Source organism: Planococcus citri, chromosome 2 (assembly GCF_950023065.1).
Source record: "Planococcus citri chromosome 2, ihPlaCitr1.1, whole genome shotgun sequence".
Classification (NCBI taxonomy): Eukaryota; Metazoa; Arthropoda; class Insecta; order Hemiptera; family Pseudococcidae; genus Planococcus; species Planococcus citri.
In genome coordinates this window covers 11,448,456-11,462,369 of record NC_088678.1, presented here as the reverse complement: position 1 = coordinate 11,462,369, position 13,914 = coordinate 11,448,456, and the positions used below count along the sequence as shown (strand labels likewise).

The 13,914-nt window shown below is 32.8% G+C and overlaps 2 protein-coding genes across 6 annotated transcripts; both read right to left on the bottom strand.

The window, feature by feature from the left end:
• Positions 1 to 1,711: 1,711 nt before the first annotated feature.
• Positions 1,712 to 4,119, bottom strand: LOC135834642 (venom protease-like). 2 transcript variants are annotated; one of them, XM_065348573.1, is made up of 8 exons: positions 3,928 to 4,119; positions 3,579 to 3,702; positions 3,190 to 3,381; positions 2,942 to 3,083; positions 2,680 to 2,846; positions 2,410 to 2,523; positions 2,132 to 2,292; positions 1,712 to 2,014 (listed from the first exon to the last, which is right to left on the bottom strand). In XM_065348573.1, the coding sequence occupies exons 2-8, from the start codon at positions 3,664 to 3,666 to the stop codon at positions 1,862 to 1,864; spliced, it is 1,017 nt and encodes a 338-aa protein (XP_065204645.1). In that variant the 5' UTR covers positions 3,667 to 3,702; positions 3,928 to 4,119; the 3' UTR covers positions 1,712 to 1,861. The 2 variants fall into 2 exon arrangements, with proteins under 2 accessions (XP_065204645.1, XP_065204644.1); XM_065348572.1 differs by having other exon boundaries at positions 3,579 to 3,678; positions 3,928 to 4,118.
• Positions 4,120 to 6,308: 2,189 nt separating this feature from the next.
• On the bottom strand, positions 6,309 to 13,076 carry LOC135834619 (venom protease-like). Of its 4 annotated transcripts, none has more exons than XM_065348553.1 (9): positions 12,835 to 13,076; positions 8,821 to 8,987; positions 8,669 to 8,755; positions 8,205 to 8,564; positions 7,958 to 8,099; positions 7,688 to 7,839; positions 7,099 to 7,203; positions 6,844 to 7,001; positions 6,309 to 6,760 (listed from the first exon to the last, which is right to left on the bottom strand). In XM_065348553.1, the coding sequence occupies exons 3-9, from the start codon at positions 8,739 to 8,741 to the stop codon at positions 6,596 to 6,598; spliced, it is 1,155 nt and encodes a 384-aa protein (XP_065204625.1). In that variant the 5' UTR covers positions 8,742 to 8,755; positions 8,821 to 8,987; positions 12,835 to 13,076; the 3' UTR covers positions 6,309 to 6,595. The 4 variants fall into 4 exon arrangements, with proteins under 4 accessions (XP_065204625.1, XP_065204626.1, XP_065204627.1 ...); XM_065348554.1 differs by having other exon boundaries at positions 8,821 to 8,958; XM_065348555.1 differs by lacking the exon at positions 8,821 to 8,987.
• Positions 13,077 to 13,914: the final 838 nt, after the last annotated feature.

Here is a 13,914-nt window from a genome sequence, read left to right as displayed (position 1 = left end):
TTTCTGAAATTGCATAGTGCTTTTGTTTTCATAATCGTGTTGTGCCTTTCTTTCCAAAAATGCGTTGTGCTTTTTTTTCAAAATGGCGTGCTTTCTTTCCAAAATCTGGTGGTGCTTTTTTTTGAAATCGCGTTGTAGTTTTTTTCAGAAATCAGGTTGAGCTTTCTTTTCAGAAATCACGTTGTGCATTTTTTTCATAATCGCATTAATAGAGGTGTGCTTTCTTTTCAAAATCATGTTGTGCTTTTTTCCCCGAAATCTCGGTGTTTTTTTTTAAAATTATGTTGTGCGTTTTTCTGCGCGTTGTGCTCTTCTTTCCAAAATCGCGTTGTGCATTTTTTTCAAAATCGCGTTGTGCATTTTTTTCAAAATCGCGTTGTTTTTTTTTCAAAATTGTGTAGTGCTTTTTCTTTAAAATCGCGTTGTGCTTTTTTTTTGAAATCACGTTGTGCTTTTTTTTGAAATCGCGTTGTGCTTTTTTCTGCACGTTGTGCTCTTTCCAAAATTGCATTGTGCATTTTTTTTCAAAATTGCGTTGTTTTTTTTCCAAAATTGCATAGTGCTTTTTCTTTAAAATCGTGTTGTGTTTTTGTTTTGAAATCGCATTGCGCTTTTTTCCGAAATCGCGTTGTGCTCTTCTTTTCAAAATCACTTTCATAATCTCGTTTTCCGAAATTGCGTTTTCCAAAATCGGGTGGTGCATTTTCTCAAAATCGTGTTGTGCTTTTTTTAAAAATTGCATTGTGTTTTTATTTCAAAATTGCATTGTTCTTCTTTTTTAAAATCGACTTGCGCGGTTTTTTCATAATTGTGTTGTGCTTTTTCCAAAATTGAGTTTTTTTTTCAAAATCAGGTTGTTTAACTTTCAAAATTGCGTTGAGCGCATTGTGATTTTTCTCAATGTCCGGTTTTTTTCCGAAATTGCGTTGTGCTTTTTTTTCATAATCACGTTTTCCAAGATCGTGTTGTGCATTTTCTCAAAATCACGTTTTTTCCATAATTGCATTGTTTTTTTTTTTTCAAAATTGCGTTGTGCTTATTTTCTCAAAATCGCGTAGTCGCGTTGTGCTTTTTTTAAAAATTGCGTTGTGCTTTTATTTTGAAATCGCGTTGTGCTTCTTTTTCATAATCGTGTTGCGCAGTTTTTTCAGAATTGTGTTGTGCTTTTTTCCAAAATTGATTTTTTTGTTTCAAAATCAGGTTGTTTTACATTCAAAATTGCGTTGTGATTCTTTTTTAAAATTGCGTAGCGTGTTTTTTTAAAAAGATCTCGTTGTGCTTTTTTTCCAAACTACTTTTTTCTTTTTAAATTTCATTGTGCTTTCAAAATCCCAATCGCTTTTTTTCAAATTTGCGTTGTGCTTTTTTTTGAAAATGGCGATGTGCTTTTTTTTCAAAATCGCGTTCTATTTTCGAAATTTTACGTTGTGCTTTTTTTCAAAATTGTGTGGTGATTTTTTTTCAAAACCGCAATGTGCTTATTATTTTAAAGTCGCGTTGTGTTTTTTTTTTCGTAGTTGCGTCTTTTTTTGAAATTTTGTTATGTTTTTTTTTTTCAAAACCACGTTGTTACCTAAATAAATAGGCTACGCACACTATTACAGCTCTGTCTAGTTTTTTTTATTATTTCAAGTAAGTACCTACCTATTTTTAAAACTTTTTCAGTGCCTGCGTAATTATTCCGAATTAGAACAATAGATTAAAAAATGAGTGCATAAGAACGTAATTTATTTTTTGAAAAAATATAAATGTAACAGAAACCATATTTTTATCTATCCACCTAATTTCGTCTATACCTATACTCCCTCTTCATCACATCACCCTTTTCGATCTAATATTATCACTATTGTATTCACTGGATTTAAATTCCTGTAGTATTTCTGATCCAATCGGTGAAGTATGCTACCCTGGTATAGACCGCAGGTAAATGAGAACATTTTAGTCCATACGATGAAATTCCAGCCAAATAAATGCTGCCATTGTGCGGTATCATCATTGGACCTTTAGAATCAGTCTGCCAAAGCCAAACAAAAATAGGTAGTCAATTTCACTAGAGTCATAATTATGTATGTACTACTTACCTACCTACATATAAGTTAAGTTACATTGTGTACTTAGTATGTATACTCACATAACAAGAATCCTTATTGTGATAATGATGATTTGCACACAGCACTCTCTCATTAATCAGCGTCTTGTCATGATATCCTTCAGACTTATATTTTTCAGAACAAGTTTTCACATCTTCTATTTCCACTTCAAATTCCTGTATCATTTTTGATCTCGAGCTTTCTAAAAATTAAATTGTTCTTAGCATTAGATAGATTGTTTGCATTTCATCTTGAATGTCCCATAATGAGTAGGTATTAGGTAAATATTTGGATAACTCTCTTCCATTATCTCACTTACCTTGCTGTGTGTATGCGAGCGTCCATCCAACAACATAATATGGTATTTTTCGTTCGTAAACCTTATCACTTTTATATTCCTCTTTATTGAGCAGACAAATTGCACTGATGTTTTCTAAATAGAAGAAAAAAACTTGAACTTGGATCCAGATAGGTTTCATGTCAGCTAACAATCGCAAGTCAGCTCTTTTGAGAGTTGACTAATTCTTTTCCTGAATAAATCGCAATCAAAATAATACGTAGAAAATTGAGGGAAAAATTGTCATCTTACCATTAAACTTAATCGAACTATTTAAACGTAATAAAGCTATGTCATTTATGGGTGGTCTGGTTAAGAATTCCGGATGAACAATGCTTTGGCTCACTTTGATATCTACAGGCGAGGCTCCATCTTTAACTTCATCATTCAAATCTAAATCTCCCGCACGAACAGTTGTTCTAAAAATAATCGTTAAGGTATAAGCACACCTTCCCATCCTATTTTTTGTTTTTTAAATAATACTATTGGTATAGGTGAATGCTTAAAAACTTACAAAACGAGACTTCCCATCCCTTGAACGCAGTGAGCAGCTGTAATAACCCAAGTATCTGAAATCAGGGTACCTTCGCATTGCCATAATATAGTTGTATTTGTACCTCTACGATATCCCAAGGCTACAATCCAAGGCCAATCACCTGGTTAAAGAATCAGCATCAAGTACATATCTATACCTAAGTAGGTAGATCAATTTTTCGTCGTTTTAAATCAATATTTACTCAAATAGGTAGTTGTAAAACTTACCTGACTGGACATGATATCCACCTAAGATTTTTCGAGGTAGCATTGTAGATGATTGACCACATTTGGAGAAATTTTTTGCTACATGGTTAGAGTGACCTCTTGAGTGATCAGTGCTGCTTGATCGAGTATCTGGAGGAGTCCCAGTAGTTGTACAGTTTCTCTCTTGAACATCTGATGCTTTACAGAGCGTATCTTTTGAAAAGGAAAATAGAAATGGTTCTGAAGTTAAAAATTTGATTCTTTCGAATAATACGTACGTATCATAATAAGGTGGATACCTCTCTCTATACCTACTTATTCATCATTTTATTAAATGATCATTTGAAAAACGATCTTGCAATTGAGTGAACTAATCGTATAAGTTAACAAAATATGCAAAAAAAATTTACCATTCTGTCCTACTATTTGTTGATGAGAGGTATTACATAATGTGGTACTGTAAAGTATGAGAACAATCAATGACGCCAGGCGTGACATTTTTGAATTTATCTGCGTGAAAAAAAATTAACAGAACTTGGAAAAAATTAAACAATTTGTAATTTAAAAAAAACAACACTGAAATTTAATCTTGAATTTGAAAAATATTACTTATTGTAACTAAAAATTGGTAAGCTATATCGTGGGGAATTCCTATGTAAACACTATAAATAGGTATTAGGTTTTCATTGATTAATACGTAGCTTACAGCTAACAGGTGAATATTCATGTGAGTAGGTAAGGTAATAGGTATGTACTTACCCAACTCAAGATACAGAACTTTTTTTTTTGTGACAATTTGAGTCAGTTCAAAAAACGCAAGATGATCATTTAAACACACCAACCTTACAACTAATAAAGTTTAAAACGTGTCTACTTCTTGTAGCGCAAATTTCCGCACAAATTTATTTAACGTATCCATTCACGTTATTGGTTCAATGCCACAACTTCGATTGCTATATCCAGAGGCGTGACGAAGTAATATGTCGTGGAGGGAGGGGGATTTCCAAGTTTCTTTCGCCAGGTTATCCCAACTTTTTATTCCAGACTCTTCATTCCCCCCCCCCTTTTGGAAACGAGAACAGACATTATTGATTTTGCTCGAGCGAAAATATCAGGGCGAAAGCTTCAGAAAATTTACAATCAATTTGTGAGGTACAAAACAATTATTTTTAATGTATGAATTTTCAAAGCCAAAATTTCGTGCTTTTTGGTGGGTGTTTTTGAATGAAATTTTGCATTTTTTTTTTTCGTTATTTTGTAAGTGTTGATTTGGTTATACCTATATATTTCTTAAATTATTTCTGAAGTTGATATTTTCATTATTGAAATTGTTTGAAAAATTGCCCAGTAGAATTCAAATCAGCTCCAGTGAATCAAGAGCGAAAGCTTTGAAAACATTGATAATTTGAAAAGTAAAATAACTGATACAAAAAGTTGATTTTCATTGCTTCAACATTTAAGAATCTCAAAAATAGTTTTCAAGAAATAAAATATTTACAAAAATAGGTACCAAAAGACCCGAACAAAGCGAGGGCAAAAGGTTTGAAAAATTGATAATTTTTCAAAAGTAAAACAAACATTATGTTCGATGTGATAGAAGGCAATTTTTCAATCCTCCAACTTTGGTCAGGAAAAAAAAGGAAAATTATCAGCCCGAGTAAAACGAAGACAAATGCTGTAAAAAATTGATCATTTCGATACTTAAAACAAAATCATTCTTGAGTTTTTGATGATGCAAAAAGTTGGTTTTGATGGCTGTAGCATTTTCAGTTTTTTTTTTTTAGGAAATTATAATATTTTTAAAATGATGAATGGGGCCCCAGCAAGGCCAGGGAAAAGCATTCCATACCTAATTCATAATTCTTCATTTTTTCCTGGACATAAGCAATTTTTTTATTTTGAAAAACAACCAATTTTGGGAAAATGGCAAAAAAAAAGGAAATTAATGTCTCCGAATTTTCGGCGAGAAATAAGACATTTTTTTGATATTTCTTTCAGCAGAAGTTGGAACTTTCTGGTAATTTTGACTGGAATGCATTTGATGGAGAGACCTTTGAAAAGTCAATGACCTGGCCCGAGTGAAGCGAGAGCGAAAACTTTTGAAAATTCATAATTATTATTTAAGAAGTAAGAATCCATTTTTTGGTAATTCTTAAATTTCCCCTGCTTAGGTGCACAATTTCTTTTTTTAACTCTCCCAAATTTCCCAACTTGTCACCTAAATTTTCAAGGGACCGGAGGGGGGGGGTTTGGACCTCTCACCGTTCAGCACACCTCTGGCTATATCGCTCAAAAACTAGAAGTGAGGTCATTCGTTTATTAAAAGATAGCATAAGTATGTAATTCTATAGTCGTATTTGTGCAAAACTTTGGATTATTGAAAGAAGGATATACACCTACTTGAGCAAAATGTTGACTCTCAACATGTGCTGAAAAAAATTTCAACAATTTTTTTCATGCAATTCTCGCTCAATCCTAGTAAATTTTACAAAAGTTTCATCAACAGTAAAAGCATTAAATATATGAAAAAAGAAAAAAGTTTGATGACGTTAAGTTATTTTGATTTTAAAGCACGTTTCAAAGGCTTTTTAGACTTGGAGCGTTTTTTTGGTCAACACTTTTTCTTGCAGTTTTAGTGAATTTTACCAAAATTTCATCAATTTGAAGTAGGTACCTAAAATTTTTTCTTTGTCAAATTTGACAGGTCTTTAAATTTTTTTATTGATAGTGAAATGCAGTCTTTAAGGGAAGAAAATGAGAAATATCTAGAAATACAAGTACAAGTATGTACTTACATGACAAAAAATTTACTGAAAATAGCAGCGGATATTTTTTATTTGGAGGGGGGAGGGTAACGATTGTGTAGGAGCTCCTTGAATCTGCCAAATCTTCAAAAAAAAAAGAAGAAAAAAATCATTATCGAAGAAACTGATTCCATCAATGTAGATCAGATTGGAGCCATCTGTAGATGGGATCGGTCATCATTTTCAAGTCCTTTTGTTGAAAGTTCATGATGAATAATTTTTTTTTTCAATTTTGGCATCGAAAAATGCTATCAAAGAGTTGGGAGACCAACATCAAGTATTACCTAAAACATTATACGAGTAAATTACTAATTACATAGAAAAAAATTGAAAAAACACCTTTTCAGAGCTATAATCGTTCACCTACAATTTATCACAATTCTCTTAAGATTGAATAGATGTATAACAAAATAATGCGAGAATAAGTTTCCATGGTTCATTTATTCGCCTTTTTTTTCACAGTTGACATCACTTTCCACTTTGTCTTCATTAGCTCTCACCCTGTGCTCTTTTTCCGTTGGTCAGTCACAATGAACTTCCATATACCTAACTATTATTTTTTTCACTTGATATGCCAAGATGATGGAAAGTTGCATAAATGATCGTAAAAATCTCCAAAACTTTTAAAATTCAATTCCTGTCGTGTACTTGATCCAGTCAAGAAAGTAAGCTACTTTGGTATATATTCCAGGATAGAAAGGACTAGCACAGCCAATTCCATAAGAAACAATTCCAATCAAGTAATACGAAGCTGACACTGATAAGACCAGAGGTCCACCTGAATCGCCCTATTGAAAAAAAATCCATTAATAACTCATCTATACTGAAGAAATCTAAATAATTATCTATTCAAAATAAATTACATAGGTACCTGGCAAGAATCCACGTATCGTCTACCTGCACACAGAACTCGATCATCAATCAATAATGACTTCAAAGGAGACAGTTTGAATTTCGAAATGCAAGTTTTTTGGTCAACCATGTCAACTTGAGCTTCGAGCAGAATGTTAGATCGGTTAGATGGTGGTACTGTAGAGACAGAAGGCACAACCTTAGATATTTTATTTACACGAGGCTGCCATTAAAACACATCTTGAATTGAAATACTCGTACTATATTCACTGACCTGATCGGGTATATCCCCAGCCAGCAATAGATGCGGATTTATTGGCATAGAACTTGTCATTTTTATATTCATTCAGCTTTGGTAAACAAATAGGACGTATTTTTGCTGTAAAACAATAAAATTCAGAGCATGTGAGAATAGGTACCTACTGTTCTTACCTACAAGGAAACGTTTTGAACTATCAGGTCGAAAACGATTTATTTTTGAATTTTTGAAAATTTCAATGAATTTTGAAAAAGAACAATTTTTTAAGGGCATTCAATTTACACTAGTTTTGTTTTCTCAAAAAACAAAAAAATATATATATATTTTCTCGAAAAAAATTAAAAATCATTCTTGAAACAGTTTTTTTTACATTTTAAAAATTTTCAAAATTCCAAAAATTAATTTCAGCATTTGAAATTTTGGTTCCGAAGGTCTTAGGACATGTTCTTTCAATGTAGTTTGGTTTCGTTCAAATCGGAGAGAGTCATTTGAAAGGTTCTCTCGTGAGCTTTAAAATGTACCAAAGAACTTTTTTAAAATCCTTACGTCTTGACATATTTTAAAATTTTTTTTTTTTAATTTTAATTTTATTTTTGTCACATACCTGTAAAAGTAACAGGATTTCTTAATCTCAACAAGGCAATATCATTAAGCAATGGACTAAAGGTAAATTGTGGATGAACGATAATTTCTTCAGCTGGCATATCTGTTGCTGAATCTTTGGTCAAATCGATTTCTCCAACTCGAGCCACAGTTCTGGAATTTGCACAAATAAAGCCAATGTAAAGAAACGTTGATCGTAAAAATATGCAGTACCTATCAGAACATAAAATCTGAATTTTTTTCGCGAACGAAGTACTTTTGCAAAACTTACTGGGTTGATTTTCCAACACTTCTCACACAATGACCAGCTGTTAGAATCCAAGTATCAGAAATCAGAGTGCCTCCGCATAAGAATTCTGGACGAGGTTTTGAAGGATATCGAAAACCAATAGCTGCCATCCAAGGCCAATCACCTGTGCATGTGTACAGTCACTATTACCTACCTATTATTATTTCAGCATCCTTACATTCATCTCAAAAATGATGCGAACAATCTTTTTAAAGATTTAAAAACATACCTGGAGTTGTACTTTTGCCTCCAATTATTTTCGCCATGATTTTGGTCGACTTTCCACAAAACGAGTAAGCATTTCTATTCGTACTTTCTACACTGGTAGGTTTACTGCTACTCTTTGTAATCCACGAAGGTGAGGTTATCCATGCACGTGTTGGATAAAACGAATGGGGCTTTCTCAAATCAGAATGACTACAGCAAATTTTTGGCGAATTGTTTTCCATTCCACAACGTGACTTTCGTATAAAATCTGCGGTCTGCGAATTTAGCGGATCTGACATTACTAATTCGTGTAAATATGGGCATTCTGCCAGAACTATGCATCTTCCTAAATGATTGTCCGGCGTTTGACACGAAATTCTGTCTATCAAACGAGAAAAATAATTTATGAAAGTACTCTAGCTTATTTGATAATTTTTCAACATCTTAATAATTTTATTCTATTTGCGAAGACGTGGGTATATTTACCATCTTGATAACTCAACACGTGGCCACAGCTATAAATTAACGATAGTGTGAAAATGGAAAAGCAAAACGACATTTTTTCAGTCTGATCTGCAACAATTTGACAAATGAAATTTTGAAATTTAAAATTATTCTTATTTTATAGTTCAACTTACTCTAATCCAAGCTTGCATATAATTTTTTTTAAACCGAAGTGAAAACAACAATACTCGTCACAATTACGCCTCAGATGAGATGAGAATTTCATGTTTTATGTTAAGTGATATGATTTGAATAAAACGACACGAACTGAACTAGAATTGAAATCTTGTTTATGATTTCTCTACAAATAAATAACAAGTGGGGGAAATGACTTCTCTTGTTTTAAGTAAACAGAAAAAAATTTCACTAATAATCATCAAAGTCTATACAATTCCGGGAAGGTTGAAAAGTAGGAATTTACGTAATTTGTAATGTGTAGGTAGGTAGAGGTACCTATAATTTTGAAGATATGGAGAATGTCACGTATGATGAATGTGCTTAGTATGCGAGTTGAAGGAGTTTAATTGATGAAAAAAGTACTTTATTATGACTAATAATCGTTTTCGAATTTAGGTATTGGCTCTGCGGGTAGGTAGGTGAGCGGGGAGGGGGTTGACTAAATTCACTGCTGACCTCATTTTGTCGAGTTGAAAGTTGGCCAGAAAAATTTTTAGCTCTGAAGGTATCCCCTGGAAAGGAGATATTGAACCTCAAAAAGAATGTGTTTTCAAAAAAATTATGTTTTTTTTTCGCTTTAGCCACGAACCAACCAGTATTGGAAAAACAGCCAAGTTTCAGAAGATAGATTTGAGATTCTTCGTTGACCAGTGACCTTGGTCATTGCCATCAAAATCCAAGACTACTTTTAGGGTTCTACTGACCGGTTTGAAAATTTGTAACCCACTTGAAAATTAAGTACACGAAAAGAACCGGATAAGTCACTTTTTTAACTTTTGTGTTGTGGCATTTTAAAGTATCAGAATGCTCCAATTTTGTAAAGAATTTGAATTTCACAAAAGTATGACTGGAAATATATCACACAACATCCTGTAAACTCAATTCGAGGCATAATAAAAAAAATCAACGAATTGAAAAATCAGGTCACTCTTTTTGTGATGAACAATTTTTTCATTCTTGTACATAATTAATGTTGAAATTGTCTTCCTTTTGCCTCAGATTTTGTCTCGGCTCATTTCTCTCCCTTTTCTATTTTTTAAAGGCTGTCTTTATTGCAAAAAAATCGTTTTTTTTTTTCAAAATCTGAATTAATTCGACCCTGAACTCATTTTTTAAAATTTTTGACTCATCTGGTTCTTTCAGTGATGTGGAAGGGAAAGCAAGTTGGCGAACTAAGTAAGGATTTAATATGTCCTGGAGCCAACAAAAGTTGATTTCGTGGATATACTGATGGCTTGACGTATAGAGTAACCCTTTGGCTTCAAAAATGCTCGAACAGCTTGTCAAAAAAATTTCAAATTTTGAAGAAAATTCATAATTTTGGGGCTCAAATTGATTTTTCCATCTTGCCTTCACTAGCAATTTTTTTTACAGAAAATTTTCAATTTTTTGACCAACTGAATTGATATTCTTGAAGCCAAAGGTTCACTCTATGTCCCAAGCTATTTACATACTCACAAAGTCAACTTATACTAGCTCCAGAACATGTAAAATACTTTATTCGCCAACTTTGTCAACTTGCCTCTCAAAAATTTATCATTTTTCATCTAAAATAAAAATTCAGTGACACAATTTAAAGTCAGAAACATACGCCTTACTGAGATTATCCCAGCCAGAATTTAACTTCAAACTGTTTTATGTGTAAAAATTGAACAAAATTTTCATTAATTTTGAAATTCGCCATCTTGCCTACAACAATTTCATTTTTTCAAAAAATTCTCAGACGCTTGGTTTTTATTAAAATGTCCCCGCAATGGTCACATTATGTTCAGAAATTTTGCTGGATGGTATATTAAAATAATCCACGAATTTTACTCACTTGCCTTCCCCTCCACTCTTCGCTTATTACAGAGTAAATTCGTATTTTGAAAATATTTTCTTCTCGAATATTTTGCCTTAATTATCCCCAAAACATCGAAGGATATTTTTTAAACTGGAAAAATAATATTTTGGAACGAATTGCTGCCAATTTTTTAAAACTTGGAAAATTTTTTCAATTTTTTGAAATTCACAAGGCTCATTCCACGTCAACTCGACCACGAAGTGGTAAAAGGGTGGCCGGCGATTTTTTTTGAAAATTTTCCTGTGGGAAAAACCTTCTGAAGGGATGACCAATGGCGCAAATCGCAGCCCTCTAGCACATTTTTAAAGACAGCCAGGGGGTGTCAAAGTTTTCAGTGAACCTACAATATCATCCATTTCAGCAGTGGATTAGTCGAAAACCGCGATACCTACCAAAATGGGACTCTATCCCATAATTAGGGGTTTTGAAAGGCTGCTTGGTGATATCATAAAAATCAGTGTTGCCACTTTTTTTCGTACGAAAAATTAGCTCGAAAAATTTCAAAACGTTGTTTTCATATCGTTCCTACTCTCAAAAATTCTGAAAAAAATATATTATAGAGAACTTGTCATGCTGAACAATATATTAAAAAATTGGGATGGCACTATTTCGTAAAGTCGATTTAAAAAAATTGAAAGTTATCGAAAAATGCAATTTTTTGATTTAAAACAAGAAAAAAAGTTTTGATTGGTGAAGTTGACCCATTTGACCCCTATTTCTACGTATCTGTTGAAAATGTTGAAAAACCCCTTTCACTCGATGAAATCAACTCCTCCCAAAAAAATCAAAATTCGAAAAGATTCAAAAATAAACGAATTATTATTTTTTTTGTTGTGAGTGTAACTTTTATCAACTTTTTCATGAAATACGTCAGAAAAAGGTCAAAATAAGACAACTTATTAAATTTAAACTTTTTTTGACGTTTGAAATTGAAAATTGAATTTTTTCGATTTTTGATTTTTTTGTGATGAGTTCATTTCATCGGGTCAAAGGGTTTTTTCAACTTTTTCAACAGATACGTAAAAATAGAGGTCAAATGGGTCAACTTCACCAATCAAAACTTTTTTTCTTGTTTTAAATCAAAAAATTGCATTTTTCGATAACTTTCAATTTTTTTAAATCGACTTTACGAGATAATGCCATCCCAATTTTTTAATATGTTGTTCAGCATGAAAAGTTGTCTATAATATATTTTTTTCAGAATTTTTGAGAGTCGGAAGATGTGAAAACTACGTTTTGAAACTTTTTGAGCTAATTTTTCGTACGAAAAAAAGTGGCAACACTGATTTTTACGATATCACCAAAAAGCCTTTCAAAACCCCTAATTATGGGAAAAAGTCCCATTTTGGTAAAAAGTATCGCGGTTATCGAGTAATCCACTGCTGAAATGGATGATATTTCAAGTTCACTGAAAACTTGACACCCCTTAGCAGCCTTTAGGAAAGGGCTAGAGGGTTGCGATTTGCGCCATTGGTCATCCCTTCAAAAAGTCTTTCCATAGAAAAAATGTTTAAAAAATCGTCGACTCCCCCCCCCTCCTTTACCACTTCTTAGTGGAATTGAGGTGGGTCGTGGAATGACCCACAATAATTAATAGTCAGAAAATTAGTACCACTGAGTTCCAAGATGTTTTCCCAGTTTCAGAAAGTGATCTTTCGATATTTTAGCTTGATTAATGTGAAATATTCGATAAGAAAAAATTTTCAAAACACAATTTACCCAAAAATAAGCGATTTTCAAATTTTCAAGCATTTAGTATAGAGCCTTAAAAGTGATCTTGGATTTTGATAACAACGGCGTAGGTCGACTCAAAATCTCAAATACTATCTGGGGCTTGCAATTTTTCCCAAATCAGGTTAGGCAGGGGCTAAAACGAGAAAAACGCAATTTTTCAAAAATATCCTTTCTTTGAGGACCCATTTCTATATCTGCTCGAAAGGCAACTCCGAAGCTACATTTTTTTGTGGGACTTTCAACAGATCGAAATGAACATCTCTATTAAATTAATTGATCGAAACCTTGCGAAATTTTTTTTTTCGCGATCTACCCTAATATTGAGGTAGGCCAAAACGAAAACAAAAACAAGCATTCGAATAAGTTATCTACATAATAAATAGTAGGTACTTACCTATTTAAGGAACTGTAGGCACTCCTTGATAAATACCTTTATAACAACGACATAATCAACTGACTGATATTCATCTGCTTTCAAAGTAGCACAAAATTTCAACCAGTGCCACTCGCCATTCATAATTCGTACGTAGGTATTTTACAATGACTGTCTAGTGTTTACTATCAACCCATAGCATCTAAACCACCAAAAAACGTATATACCCGGGACCTACTCATCCACATCTCTTCCACGTCAATAAAATTTCGACCTGCGAATTGAATCACTCGCAGAACAGATCACCAATGTGAACGAATCTTTAAACAGCAATGTCAAGGTAATTCAGTTTACCTATAAATGTGGATTCGTATCGATTCAATAACTAGTTTTTTTTCGTCACTTTTCGGAAGATGAGTTATGAAGACACTTTTATAACTGGCAATATTGGTCAATTCACGAATGGGAAATGGTCTTACGCAATTTAAACCCAGATTCCATCTACAGGTGGTTGAAAAATGCGGAAAATATTGTATTTTGTTTTCTTATAGCTTCAGATATCTACGTAGGTAGTAAATTCCATTATATACCGTAATTCGAAGCAGTGAGATGCAGTACAAGCGAGTTTTAAATACATAGGTATACTAATCAACTTAATACATACAAACGATTTTGTTTTTCAAAATGTGTATCGTTTTCATGTTCTTCTCATTTTGAATGTTGTATCCAAAATACTCGATGGATTTAGCCCTCCGGGTAAAATTCTATCAAGTTCCTCTTTCAAAATATCCCAAATAGATTTACTTACTTAATAATTTTCGTTATTTTACAATGATTAGGTAAAGTAGTTTGTTTTTGACGAAGTTCAATGAATTGAAAACTAGGTACTCTTATACCTAGATACTTACATTTACCCGCAACCTTATGGCTTAGTGTTGTTTTATTCTCATCTAGGTATGTAATAAGAACAGGGTGCCCAGAAATATCGAGCACCCCTAAAAAAGTTTTCTACTAAAATACTTTGGTTGGTCATAGTGAATGATAATAATGATAGCACATGATTGGTTGTTGGACTGGAGAGATAACATTCCACCAATCATA